Raw genomic sequence first — 13917 nt, 5'->3', positions numbered from 1 at the left:
GGGGCGGAGGGGCGCTGCTGTGGGCGGGCGGGGCGCGGGGCCATGTGCGAGCGCGGCGGGGAAGCGGACGGGATCCGGTCGAGAGCCCGACGAGGGTCAGAGCCTGGGCGGGATCCAGCGTCTGGGCCCCGGAAGGCCAGCCAGGGTCAATGTCTAGCACGGGTTGGACTGCGGGGGCCTGGCCCCGCTCAACCTGGGGCCGTGGATCCAGCCCCTGGGCAGGGTTCAATACGGCCCTTGGGGCGAGCCCAAGTCCCTGGGGCGGGCTGGGGTAGAAGACGGGAAGGGTTCTCGGTCGGGAAGCAGCTCTGAGGACCACGTGGGGGCGCTCGAAGGGGCCTGGGCCACCCTCCTCTCTGGGTCAAAGGTCATCGCAGCGGAGGGGAGAACTTCTTCCTCCTCTGCTCTCTTCACTTACTTCCTGATAACCTGATAGAGGTCCCCCGCGAGCGGAGGGGGAGGGAAGGCTAGCAACTTTGGGTAACTTCCCATAGGTGTGCGCAGGTTAGGGGGCGGGGCGCCCTATGAGGTGGTGGACTCTGCGGCAGGCTTGGGGTGCAAGGAGGTGGAGCCGCACCCGATGGTGTGGCTGGAACTGGGCATGCTGGGGCAGGAGGGGCGCGACGTGTCTCGGCTGAGAGGCTGTACTTTCTCAACAGAGTCTGTGCCACTGTATGTGCCTCTGGGGACCCTTCGAGATGGTGCGGGACTGAGTCTTGAGGGTGTGTTTATGGAGGGTGCCTTTTGGGAGGAGTGTGAGAGTAAGGACTGGGGTTTGCGAGTGTGAAAACCCCCAGAAGAGTGAGTAGGTCTGTGGGGACACTTGAGAACCCAGGTGAGTGGGGTGTGGATATGAACACACGAGTAGGCACATCTTTTGCCTCTCCTGGGCCGAAGTGGTTCATTGTGCCCTCTTGAATAGAGGGTACCCAGGTGAAGGGGAGCTCACTAAGGTCATCCCAAGATCTGGAAGGGATTCCAGGTGGGGGTGGAGGTTGACTGGGGGCTGAGATTACTTTGCCCCTCTGGCCTCACTCAGGTTCCCAAGAGGGGGACCTACTGTCAGTTACTGCCCTGGAGGCTCTGGAGACTGTTCCCATGGCAACAGCTGGGGGGGGCCCTTCGTGGGCAACTCTTCCTTGGACTCTGCCCCCCTTCCTCCCCCTAGCTGAGCCTGGAAGCCTGGCCCAAGCCCAGGGTTGGGCAGTCCATGTGGCAGCGTGTCCTCCCATCCCCCATCCCTCTGCCTGTCTGTGACCTGATGGTCTCTCCCTGCAGGTGACCAGCGCCATGTCCAGCCAGGTGGTGGGCATTGAGCCTCTGTACATCAAGGCAGAGCCAGCCAGCCCTGACAGTCCTAAAGGTTCCTCAGAGACCGAGACTGAACCCCCTGTAACCCTGGCTCCTGGTCCAGCTCCCACCCGCTGCCTTCCGGGGCACAAGGAGGAGGAGGATGGGGAAGGGGCTGGGCCTGGTGAGCAGGGTAGTGGAAAGCTGGTGCTCAGCTCCCTGCCCAAACGCCTTTGCCTGGTCTGTGGGGATGTGGCCTCTGGCTACCACTACGGTGTGGCATCCTGTGAGGCCTGCAAAGCCTTCTTCAAGAGGACCATCCAGGGTGAGCCCACACCCCTGTTCTGTGCCCTTTGTCCTGTACCCTTGGCCTGTCACCTCCCAGCTGGTACACTGCTGGGTACAGTAACCTCTGAGTCTGACCAGGTACTGCATGAGGTTAGCAGTCTGGGGCTCCCAGGCCCTTGTAGCTCAGAAAAGTGAAATAAAGCCTTAGCACCTGTCAGTGGGTTGAGTGGGATGTGAGAGGGGACATAGGTGCTAGGTGTTTTCCTGGATGCCCTAGGCTCAGTATACCTTTGACAGTGGCTTAGAAAAATTCCAAGGGAGCCTCTGCCTGTTCTAAATCTTTGTTTTTGACTTTGTTCTTTCTGGCCACTGCTGACCTCTGCCAGCATAGAACATGCCCCTTTTTCTTAATTTTCTCAAAGCAGCATCAATGAAAGCAGATTTTTATGGACATCTGCGGGAGGCCTTCTTAACTGAGCAGCGTCTCCAGCCTTTTAAAAATTTTCTTTCTTTCTGTTTTCTTTCTTTACTTTTTTTTTGAGACAGTCTTGTTATGTAGTCCAGGCTGGCCTCAAACTTGTGGAGATCTTCATTTTCTTGCCTCAGCCTCCTGAGGTCTGAGATTATAGGCATGTACCAGCACACCCAGCCTCTACATCATATTTTAGCATCTGACTTTAAAAAGATTGTTAGAGAGCCAGGCGTGGTGGTGCACATCTATAATCCCAGCACTTGGGAGGCTGAGGTAGGAAGATCATTTCAAGTTAGAGGCCAGCATGGACTACATGGTGAGACCCTGTTTCAAAACAAACAAACAAACAAAGAAACAAAAAGGATTGTTAGGAATCCCTGGTTTGTTTGTTTTTTTTCCTTCTTTTTTGAGACAGGGTCTCCCTCTGCAGTTCAGGCTGGCCTCAAACTTGGAATGATCCTCCTGCCTTAGCCTCCTGAGTGCTGGGATTACAGGCATGCACCACCATGCCGGGCCCCTGCTCTTTTATGTTTATTTGTTATTAGAGACAGCCTTTTGCTGTGTGGCTCAAGCTGGCCTTCAACTTGTGATATACCTGATATATGGGCAATTTAGATGTGTCTCAAAATTTAAGAAGGGCTGGGGATATAGCTCAGAGGTAGATGCTTGCCTAACCTATGCAAGGTCCTGGGCTAAATACACAGCACTGCATTGCCTGCCCCTCAGGTCCCCTCCCTCAGGAAAGCAAACCAAACTGAACATGTAAGATGCTAATGTAAACATTTCCTGGGATTGGCCTATTAGTTAAGTTTTTATGTAACTATTGGTTACTTTGGGGTTTATAGCAAGTGTAGTGAAAAAATTTTTGAGTGCTTACTGTGTACCAGTGACTGGCCCACAGCAGTGCTATGTCAGCACTGTCATAGTTGAGGCCCAGAATGGTTCTTGAAACTTGGTTCAAGTCTCACAGGCAGAAAATGGCAGAACGAGGATTTGATATAGGTCCAGAACTGAGTTCTTAAACACCAGACTGCTGCTTCTGCTTATAACTAATAACTGGAATTTGGACCACTGATTGTGACATCCCAGTAAGGGTTTTTTTTTTTTTTTTTGTCTTTTTGAGACAGGGTCTCGCTATGCAGTTCAGGCTGACCTTGAGCTCACTTTGTAGCCCAGACTGGCCTCAAACTTGCAATGATCCTCCTGCCTCAGCCTCCCAAGTGCTGGGATTACAGGCATGCGCCACCATGCCCGGCTCCTAGAAACTTTTTTTTTTTGGTACTGGTAATCGAACTCGGGACCTTGTGCTTGCCAGGCAGGTGTTTGTGCCGTTGAGCTAAATCCTCAGCCCCTCCAGTGAGTTTTGACTTAGCTGAAATACCTTAGTCTACAACTGTGTTCCCTGCTGGCTCTGAAGACCAGTGAGGCAGCAGGGCCAATCCAGGTGTCCTCCTACATTTACCCTGGAATCCTTTGTGCAGCTGTCAACAAGTATTTATTGAGTACTGGCTATACAGTCATTTATTGGGTATTTAAGTGCTGTTTTGGATTTTATTTTGGAGCACCTTACCACTGAGCCACAATTTCATTGGCAAGTACTGTGTGTGTGTGTGTGTGTGTGTGTGTAGTACTAGGGATTGAACTCAGGGCCTTCACACTGAGCTACATCCCCAGCCCTCCCATGCTGGGCCTGAACTTGTGCTTCTCTTTCCTCTGGCTCCCAGAGTGCTAGGATTAGGATTACAGGTGTCCATCACCAAGCCCAGCTCCAAGTATGATTTTTATCATCCCAGTTTCACAGCTGGGAAAACTGAGGTTTAAGGGGGTTAGGTCTGGGACTTGCTCAAGGTGACAGTGGTGGCATCAGTGGTGGTGACAGGATGGACCCCACACAGATTTTCAGGCATGTGTTTTGCTGTCCTGACCAGTGTTCCAGACACAGAGCACAGCTGGACTAAGGTGGGCAGAGGCAGGGAGCAAAGCATGTGCTGAAGGACTGGCCTGGGTCCTGGAGGGTTTCTGTGTGTGTGTGTGTGTCTGTGTCAAGCTGAGTGCAAAATCTGCCGGGGATACAGAAGGAAGTGTACTTGTTAGCTAGAAATACCTACAGAGGGGGAGTTAGCGTAGGGAAGGCCTCCCCGAGGTAACAAGGGGCAAAGGTCCAAAGGGGGTGAGGAGGAAAGAGCTTTCACAGAGGGCAGGACCAGACAGGAGCCCAGGCAGGGAGCTGCATGCCCCAAGGCAGCCCTGTTTGAGAAACAACAGGTGTGGAGCAGAGGTCATAAAGGTGAGGGCTAGGTAAGACCAAGGGGAAGGCGTTGGAGGGTTTGAGCAGAGGTGGCACCGGAGCTGACACAGGCCTCAGGATCCCTTTGGGGAGAGCAGGCCAGTGAGGTGAAAGGTGGTGGTGATAAAAGTCCAGGGGGAAGCAGTGGCCAGGGGCAAGAGGAGCGAAGAGTCAGGGTGGATGAGAAGATAAGGCCTCCAGGATTTGCTAACAGGTTGCACACGATGTGCAAGGGATGTGATGATCCGCACAGGTTTCTGCTTGGGCAGCAGGATGAATGCAGGTGCAGGCTGGGCAGGGGAGGTGTGGGTCTGTGTAGAATGTGTGAGGTTTGAAAAGCCTTCTGGACATATAGGATGTCCAGGATGCAGCTGGATTGGTGAGTGTGGTGCTCAAGGCAGGTCTGGGCTAGAAAAAAATCAGCAAGTCCTGTGAGGTAAGACTGCTGCAAGAGTGAGTGAGGGTGAGGTGCCAGGCCGGCGCGGGTGACTTCAATGGAAGGAGCTGTGGAGATGCAGAGAAACCACAAAGTGGCCAGAGAGGTGGGAGGCAAAAAAGTGTGGTGTCCTAGAAGCAAAAGAAGAAAGCATCCAAGTGTTTCTAGGAGCAAGGTGTGATTAATGTGTTTGGTGCTCATTTAGACAATAAGATGAGAACTGAGAGTTGACTGTTAGATTCAGCAGCATGGAGAGTAGTGTGGCCTAGTGGAGTGGGTCGACCAGAGGCCTGGGGAAGAGAAGCTGCCAGGCTGCTTGGTCCCTGCCCTTCCCTTATCTGGGTAGGGGTCCCACCCAGTGGCCAATCCTCTCCCTTCGCTGCTTATGGCACCCTGCTCTCCCTTTCCTTCCTGTACCCCCAGACCTGTGCTTGCCCAGGGCAAGTCAGGGCTTTCCTGTCCACTGGGCCCCCTCCAGGCCTGGGGAGACCGCCACTGGAACCCTGGCTCTTCTTGGCAGGGAGCATCGAGTATAGCTGTCCAGCCTCCAACGAGTGCGAGATCACCAAGCGGAGACGCAAGGCCTGCCAGGCCTGCCGCTTCACCAAGTGCCTGCGGGTGGGCATGCTCAAGGAGGGTGAGCACTGGCAGGGTCCTGGGTGGGGCCAGGGTGTGCCTGAGCATGGGGGTGCAGGGCCTGAGTAGTTCTGCTTAATGGGCTGAGGACAGTTGTGCAGAGCAAGCCTGTCCCAGCCCTACAGACTCACCCTGTCCTACAATTCAAGGGGTACGCTTGGACCGTGTCCGGGGAGGGCGACAGAAGTACAAACGGCGGCCAGAGGTGGACCCACTGCCCTTCCCAGGTCCCTTCCCTGCAGGGCCCCTGGCAGTAGCTGGAGGCCCCCGGAAGACAGGTAAGAACACTGTGGGTCCCCAAAGCTCTGGGACAGGGATGGTACAACTCCAGGAAACCTATCTGGCATCATTATGGGTATAGGGTCCCTTATTTCCCCTTCATGGATTCACTTATTTCCCTAAAAAGTACTTATGAAAATGTCTTTTTGTATGTTGGGGACCAAACAGTACAATGGGGACCAGAGAGGATTTCTGACCCTTGGACTGTCCGCAGACCTTCCCTGGAAACTCAAGACTTTCCCTGGGAGGTAGTGGACACTTTTCCCTGGAGAGAGATGTCTCCCAGCTGGCCAGTGGCTGTGGAGAAAGGCCACAGGGGGTCTGCCAGGGAAGACACTGTGGTCTGAGGAAGGCTGCTGCATCTCACTGCTCTGACTAGTCCTCCCCATCACTGCAGCCCCTGTGAATGCACTGGTATCGCACCTGCTCGTGGTTGAGCCTGAGAAGCTGTATGCTATGCCCGACCCTGCTGGCCCTGATGGGCACCTCCCGGCCGTGGCTACCCTCTGCGACCTCTTTGACCGAGAGATTGTGGTCACCATCAGCTGGGCCAAGAGCATCCCAGGTAAAGGGCCCAGATGTCCTGGGGCTTTCCCAAGCAGGACAGGTTGTCCTTGGCTCTAAGGCATTTGCTCAGCCAGGTCTGCTCCCTCCAGGCTTCTCGTCACTGTCACTGTCTGACCAGATGTCAGTACTGCAGAGCGTATGGATGGAGGTACTGGTGCTGGGTGTGGCCCAGCGCTCACTGCCCCTGCAGGATGAGCTGGCCTTTGCTGAGGACTTGGTCCTGGATGAAGAGGGGGCACGGGCAGCTGGCCTTGGGGAGCTGGGGGCAGCCCTACTGCAACTGGTGCGGCGCCTGCAGGCCCTGCGGCTGGAGCGAGAGGAGTATGTCTTGCTGAAGGCCCTAGCCCTTGCCAACTCAGGTGAGTCTAGGGGGGCACCCAGCACTCACCCACAGATCTCCCTGTAAGGCCCCTGACAACATCCCACCCTGCAGATAAGGAAAACTGAGGCCTACGGAAGAACAGCAACTTCATAAGTGTCACAAAACGAGTGAAAGGAGGTCCCAAACTGCATACAGGAGTTTGAGCTATGCTAATGTGGAAAGGTAGTTTAGTGAGGAGGGAAGGACAAGAGGTGGACAAATGGAAGGAGAAGGGGTGGGCCTTGGCTCATGGGCAGGAACCCCTGTCAGCCAGTCAGCAAATCCATATAGGCCCCTCTTTAGGCCTCATTGCAATGCTCAAGCAGGTGTGTGTTTTACCCTTTCCTGTGGTGGCCCAGGTCAACAGTTCTGGCCCCTTCCTTGCAGACTCTGTGCACATTGAAGATGCCGAGGCTGTGGAGCAGCTTCGAGAAGCCCTGCATGAGGCCCTGCTGGAGTATGAAGCTGGCCGGGCTGGCCCTGGAGGGGGTGCTGAGAGGCGGCGGGCAGGCAGGCTGCTGCTCACCCTACCACTCCTCCGTCAGACAGCGGGCAAAGTGCTGGCCCATTTTTATGGGGTGAAGCTGGAAGGCAAGGTGCCCATGCACAAGCTGTTCTTGGAGATGCTCGAGGCCATGATGGACTGAGGCAAGGGGTGGGACACGTCAGGGCGCTGACAGGACCTGCTCATCGTGGGGTCAGCCCTAAGGGGGCCGACTGGGGTCTGGGCAGTGCTATAGCCTGCTGGCAGGGCCAGGGCAATGCCATCAGCGCCTGGGAGCAGGCCCCATGCCCTCCTCTCCCTCCTCGTGGGGGTGTCAGGAGCTGGGAATGTGAATGCCCAGACTGGGCACAGTGCTGCCCCTTGCAAGCCATAATGTGCCCCCAAGAATGTAGGGGGCCTTGCGGAAGCCATAGGGGGCTGCAGGGGATGTGGCAGGCAGAAACCCAATCTCAGGGAGGGAAGGGGATGGAGGCCAGAGTCTCCCAGTGGGTGATGCTTTTGCTGCTGCTTAATCCGACTTCCTCTCGAGTAGAGGGGGACTTGGGAGAGCAAAGGCCCCTGCCCCCTTCGCTCCTCTCCTCATCATTTGCATTGGGCATTAGTGCCCCCTCGAAGCAATAACTCCAAGCAGGCTCCAGCCCCTGGATCCCTGGGGCAGCCAGGGCCCCCCATGAGCTCCCACCTAGCCTCCTCAAGGGGTCAGGAGAGCACTGCCTCTATGCCCTGCAGAGCAATAACACTATATTTATTTTTGGGTTTGGCCAGGGAGGCGCAGGGACTTGGGGAAGCCAGGGCCCAGAGCCCTTGGCTGTACAGAGACTCTATTTTAATGTATATTTGCTGCAAAAAGAAACCGCTTTTGGTTTTGAACCTTTAATGAGAGAGAGAAAAAAAGATATACTATGGAGCTCAAGAACACTGTGTTTGGTGTGTCACTGGGTCAGGGTTGGGGCTAAGCATGACAAGACAACAGAACATTCGTTAACAAAACACTAACAGGTCACAAAACGTCAAGCTGGTGGGCGTCTTATCAGTTAGGTCTCCGTTTCCTCATCATTCAGCAGCATGTTGGGGATTCCGCGACTGATGGGGAACAGACGTCCAGATTCTGGGCACTGCAGGGTGCCCTCCAGCACCTCCACCTATGGGGGGGCGGGGTTGGGGGCAGAGCTTAACAGCAGCAGCCTTAAAGTGAGCGGTGGGGGACCCAGGTGATCCGCACGGTTCTCACCTCCAGTAACACGTGGTGCATCTTCCTCAGAAAGTCCTCGTCGTGCTCATACCCCTCAGTCGGCTGGCTGGGCACTTCCTTCAGGTGCAACTACGAGCAAGAGGCCGAAATCATCTCTGGGCACGCGAACGCCCCGCCCTCCCCCAAGCGGGGCTGGGGTGGGTACAGGGGTGAGCCCGCCCCCCTCCGAGGGCTGCACGGCAGGGGCAGGGTCCTCACGGTATCGGCCGCCTCTAGAAGCGCCGACCACTCCACTTTGGGGATCATCCGAGCTACGAACTCTGGGTTGAACTCCACGGGATTGACGCGGACGTCGGTAGCCTGTGGGGCGGAGGTTTCGTGAGGCAGAGACGGGACCCCGGTTCCTCTATCCCGCCCAGGAAAGGGACAAGAGACCCTCCTCGGCCAGTACCTGGAGGCGCAGGGGGAAGCCACGGGGCCCAACGCCCCGCACATGGGAGCTCAGGAGATTGTGGGTGAGCAGTTTCATGTCGCCTCACTCGATCCCAGGCCGGAACCGGAAAATACGTAATGTGTAACTTCCGGGACCGCCCCGCTCCACGCTATTGGACGTCCTGGAGAACCGGAAGTGGCGAACTTGCTGGAACTTCTCGTGCTTAACGGAGCACGGTTGTGTGTGGGGGCGCCGGTCTTGTCTCGTGTTGCTACCGGAAGCGTCTCTGCGGGGGTTACTACCGCCCAAGCCAAACCCCGCTTGCTATAAATCATACGTAAAATGCAAATTATATGTAAAATATCTGCAATGCAGAGGCTCTTGTTGAATGTTAAATAAACCTGTTAGGCCTATACTGGAGCCTATCGTTTTGGGAGTTTTTTGGTACTTGGAATCGAATTCAGGACCTTGTGCTTGCCAAGGGGGTGCAATGCCGCTGAGCTATATCTCCGGCCGAGTCTCTCGTTTTTTTGTTTAAGGAATGGGAACACTGCCCTATCCATAAATTAGGCCTATCTAGAGAACGCCAGTACCTTCTATGCAAATGAGCTGTGCCACCACTGAAAGTCCCGCCCCATTTGTACACTGCGGCACGGGCCTATCCCCTAATGCAAATAAACCCTGAGTCCGGAAGCCCCGCCCCGCGCGCTGGCGCTCACGCCTGCGCAGTGAGGGCTGTGCGGCCAAAGCTCGGCCTTTTGCTGGATCTGTGGGCGGGGGGGGGCGGCCGGGGGCGGGCATGGGGCTGGCGCGCTGGACTGCGCTAGGCCGCCTAGCGGGGTCGGTGCTCAGTGGCGCGGCTGTTCGTCAGTGTGGAGCGGCAGCAGCGAGCCGGCGATCTGAAGGAGGAGCACGAGGGTGGGCGCGTGACGGGGTCCGCGGTTTCCGCAGCGTCGCCGCAACTATGGCCCCGATTAAGGTGACCTCTGGCCCGGCTGGGCCTGACCCTCCCCTGTCTCCCTAAAGTGGACCCCGTCGCACTTGTTGGGGGTGTCGCTGACTCTTCTGCCCTCTGGATCCCTCTCCGTTGCTCTCGAGGACCTTCCGCAAGGGTGCCCCTCCGTCCTTGCCAATTTAGTAGCCTCTCGCCCCCCATCTCCTGGGACATCCCCGAGGCTTTCAAGCTCCCCCTCTCGACCACTCCCTCCTACACTGTGCGGCATCCAGTGACAGGTCCCCATTCTTTTCAGACGAGCGCGTACCATGCACGCCATCCACCTTGTGGAAGCATCTCTTTCCTTACAGGGCCCCTTTTCTTTCTTTCTTTTTTTTTTTTTTTTGGTTTTTCTCCGGTACCGGGAACCGAACTCACGACCTTGCGCTTGCCAGGCAGGCGCTTTTGCCGCTGAGCTAAATCCCCAGCCCCCAGGGCCCCTTTTCAACTGTCTGTGCATCCGCTGCACCCCCACACGCTTTTGGCTTTTGTGATAGTACAGGGCAGACTTCGTACCATCTTCTGACACAGTTGTCCCATAGAACCCAGTATTGACTTCCACATCCCAACCCGCAACTGTCTGCCCTCCATGGCTCAACCCCACCTTTCTTCTCAGTACGCCCTCCTCGCTTCCAGGGACTGCTCACCTACGTGTCTAGCCCTTTTTTGAGACATGGTCTGGCCGAGTGCTTCCGCCTCCCCAGTGGCTGGATGTATAGGCCCCTGCCATCACTCTGAGGTTCTGTTCATTTTAATCCCATAATCCGGAACCGTCCTCAGCCTCCACCCCTTACCCTCTTCTGAGATCCCCTCTCTCTTCTCCTTCCCCTCCTACCTTTGGGCTCCTCAGAGACTCCCCTACCTCTGAACCTCCCTCCCCTTCTGTCTGCCTCCTCTGACCCCAAGACGTCCTCTTCCATCCTAGGTGGACTAGTCACCCTCCCCCGCCCCCCCCCACACCAAGATTCCCTCTTGTGGTAGCCCCCCAGGTAGCTGGACTCCTCCCCTAACTTTCCCAGCCCTCTTTGGCGTGGTGTGGTTGGGACATTTAGATCTGGCCAGGATGTTCTGCAGCCACGTTGTCAGGGCCTTCTGCGCCCTTTCCCTGCCCATTTATTCCACACCGGTCCTAATTTAGCCTGGGCAGAATGTTTGCACAATGTTGCGACACTTAGGGAGGTTGCCTCTCCCCTCTGTGTTGTTACCAACGGCCCTTAGGCAGAGCCAGGCTACCTTGAAACCTAGAGGATGTGGAGTAACCAGGTGGTGGAGGGAGGGGAGGCTAGACTTTGCTGTTGGGTTTCAATCCTGGCTGCAGCATATCCAGCTGCTAGGTTTTGTCCCCTTGCTCTGGTTGCCATTCCTCCCCCCTTACCCAGTGCCCTTCCCTCCAGGTGGGCGATGCCATCCCCTCTGTGGAGGTGTTTGAAGGGGAGCCTGGGAACAAGGTGAACCTGGCAGAGCTGTTCAAGGGCAAGAAGGGTGTGCTGTTTGGAGTCCCTGGCGCTTTTACCCCTGGGTGTTCCAAGGTGAGGCTCTTCAGCTTTCCTAAGTCCCGTGTTGTCTAGAGGCAGCTTGCAGGAGTATGTAAACGGTGAGACAGTAGAGAGAGCAGTTCAGCGACTTCAGGAAATATAAGCAGAGCCAGGACAAAGTAATAGTTCCCAGAATGGAGGAGGAAAGGACTACAGTTAAATTTTACTAATGCTGCTGGATGACAGGCACTCCGGAAAGTAGGTGGGAGTTGGGCAAATAAGACAAAGTCTTGAAACTGAGTGTGGTGGTACATACCTGTAGTCCTAGCATTCTAGGAAGCTGAGGTAGGAGGACTGAAAGTTCAGTCTCAGCCTGGGCAATTTAGTGGTATCATGACCCTGTCTCAAGAAAAAAAAAAAAAACAACAACATAATTCTGGCCATGGAATGTTCGTGGTTTTGATCACAAGATATTTGCAAATGAGCTTCCTAGTGGCCAAGGCATAAAGGGAATCTAATGGTTCACGTGGTTATCATTCCTGATCAAAGTCACTGAGTTAGGAAAGTGATGAGGGGCTGGAGATGAAGCGAGGCTGTGGACCAATGCAGTTAGTCCTTTATTGACTCTTTTACCCCTCTTAGACCCACCTTCCAGGGTTTGTGGAGCAGGCCGAGGCTCTGAAGGCCAAGGGGGTGCAGGTGGTGGCATGTCTGAGTGTTAATGATGTCTTTGTGACTGGAGAGTGGGGTAAAGCCCACAAAGCAGAAGGCAAGGTAAGCTGTGGGGACTGCAGGGGCTGGGGCCAGGTAGTAGCTTTTTTGTGACCTTTACTTTCTGTGTCCTCAGATTCGACTCCTGGCTGATCCCACTGGGGCCTTTGGAAAGGTGAGTGTGTCCCGTCACTCCTGCCCTTCAGCCACTTCCCATGCAGGACTTCCAGAGCAGGGCTTAGAGGAACGTGGTAGTGTGGAGAGCAGCCTTTGGCCTGTCCTGAGGGTTCTTGATGCATTTCTCCATCTCTCTTGTTAGGAGACAGATTTATTACTGGACAATTCACTGGTACCCCTCTTCGGGAATCGCCGGCTCAAGAGGTAAAAGCCTGAGAGCTCTTTAGGGGCTTCCCGGGGACTCTGGCTCCTCCCTCCCCTGCTGCCTCTGGGGCTGAGCTGGTGCACCCGCCTGGCCCCTCTCCGCAGGTTCTCGATGGTGATAGAGGATGGTGTGGTAAAGACCCTGAATGTGGAGCCAGATGGCACAGGCCTCACCTGCAGCCTGGCCCCCAACATCCTCTCGCAGCTCTGAGGCCGTGGGGCAGACATTCCCTCTGCCCTTTCCTGTCACATCTGCCCAGCCTGGACAGAAGGCCCTGGCCCTGCCTCAGCTTCAGCCATATGATTGGAGGGCTGGTCATGTTTCTGCAATTAAACACTTCTGGTTCTCATCTGTCTCCTTGATGTGGAGTTGCTGCCCACTGACGGCCTCATGACACAGCCACAGGTTGAGCCAAGGGCTTCAAGGTGGAGGGGGTGCTTAAGAAGGGATGGGGGGTTGGAACATCAGCCTGGAAGCTGAGAGCAAGAATTTTGTGGGTCTGTAGGGAGCACAGGAAAGGCCCCAGGCAGCTGTGGGTTTGGCACACTCCAGGATCTTTTAGACTTGCTCTGGGGTGCTGGCTGGTCTTGTGTGGCCTGACCCCTGGGACAGAAGCCTTACATCTAGGCCTCCCCACAGGGGCCCAGTCCACGTCTTTTTAGGCTCTAGCCATGTCCTGAGAAGGGCCCCAGGTACCTTGGGACTGGCTGGCTGGCCAAAGGGGCTCCACTGGGGGGAGGAGTGTAGGTGAGGCCTGGCCCACAGTTTGTGGCAGTGGGAGACCAGGAGCCAGGGTCCCTGCCAGGCCTTGGGGAGGGGAATTGCAGCCCTGCTCTTGAGGCTCTGCCTCTTTGGCCTGGGAAACCGTATACGTGCAGCAGGCTGCGGTTATTAAGCCCCTGCTGTGTTTAGGAGGTCACAGTCTAAGAGGAGCAGCTCTACAGAGCATTTACTATGTGTTGGGCACAGTGAGGTGTGGACTGTTACTGCTCTGGCTTTGAGCCCTGCAGGCTGGGAAGGCCAGGGGGCTCTCCTCATAGCACCAGGCTCCAGGCCCTTGCTCCAGGGTAGGGCATGTCCTGCCAGATCAACATTGTGGGGTGGGAGAGGGGAGTGGGACAGCCCCAGGCTGGTGCTGGGATGAGAGGGCTGAGAGGGTGCCTGAGATCAGCTGGACACCACTAAGTCAAGTCTCTTGCCTGTGCACCCTGTGGCCAGCTTGAACCACTGGACTTTTTCCCTGGGGCAGTGACAGGGCAGGTTCATATGTAGGCAGCCATTGAAGCCCAAGTGAGCTGGGCGCCAGGGAGAAGCACCTGATGGGCATGAAGGAAAGGCTCTGTGATCACAGTGGTGCTCGGGAGGAGAGGGTAAGGCGTGTCGGGGCCACAGTACAAGGTGGTGCTGAGGGGCAGTCAGGAGGAGGACACCTGGCATCCTGCCAGGACCCCAGGTGTTCAGCTGCCTAAGTGCCTGGGATGCCACCCTTTGTCCATGCGGTTCTTTCCCACAACCTGCCAACCCTGAGGTGTTGGGTGGGGGCGGAAAGGGAACTGGGGGCTCTTTAGTTTCCCTGGTAACCTGTCTCCTCTCCTCTTCCTCTTGCCCA

The 13917-nt window shown here is 55.9% G+C and overlaps 3 protein-coding genes across 3 annotated transcripts; 2 read left to right on the top strand and 1 right to left on the bottom strand.

The window, feature by feature from the left end:
* Positions 1-1278: 1278 nt before the first annotated feature.
* Esrra (estrogen-related receptor alpha) lies at positions 1279-8034 on the top strand (the record flags this gene model as incomplete). Its single annotated transcript, XM_005384600.2, is given in 6 exon segments — positions 1279-1615; positions 5294-5410; positions 5559-5687; positions 6086-6253; positions 6345-6614; positions 7004-8034. Coding segments are annotated over 6 exon segments (1281 nt in total), but the record flags the coding sequence as incomplete, so codon positions are not given.
* Positions 7979-8885, bottom strand: Trmt112 (tRNA methyltransferase 11-2 homolog (S. cerevisiae)). The gene is made up of 4 exons (XM_005384605.2): positions 8765-8885; positions 8572-8673; positions 8353-8442; positions 7979-8263 (listed from the first exon to the last, which is right to left on the bottom strand). Exons 1-4 carry the CDS (start codon positions 8840-8842, stop codon positions 8156-8158), a joined length of 378 nt encoding a protein of 125 aa, XP_005384662.1. The 5' UTR covers positions 8843-8885; the 3' UTR covers positions 7979-8155.
* A 622-nt stretch (positions 8886-9507) lies between these two features.
* Positions 9508-12662, top strand: Prdx5 (peroxiredoxin 5). The gene is made up of 6 exons (XM_005384597.2): positions 9508-9725; positions 11135-11269; positions 11858-11989; positions 12063-12101; positions 12246-12307; positions 12413-12662. Exons 1-6 carry the CDS (start codon positions 9546-9548, stop codon positions 12516-12518), a joined length of 654 nt encoding a protein of 217 aa, XP_005384654.1. The 5' UTR covers positions 9508-9545; the 3' UTR covers positions 12519-12662.
* The last annotated feature ends 1255 nt before the right edge of the window (positions 12663-13917 follow it).

This window comes from Chinchilla lanigera, unplaced genomic scaffold (genome assembly GCF_000276665.1).
Source record: "Chinchilla lanigera isolate Chin_1 unplaced genomic scaffold, ChiLan1.0 scaffold00021, whole genome shotgun sequence".
NCBI classification, from domain to species: Eukaryota; Metazoa; Chordata; class Mammalia; order Rodentia; family Chinchillidae; genus Chinchilla; species Chinchilla lanigera.
The sequence above is the reverse complement of the archived record's forward strand: the minus strand, read 5'-3'. Positions and strand labels throughout refer to the sequence as shown.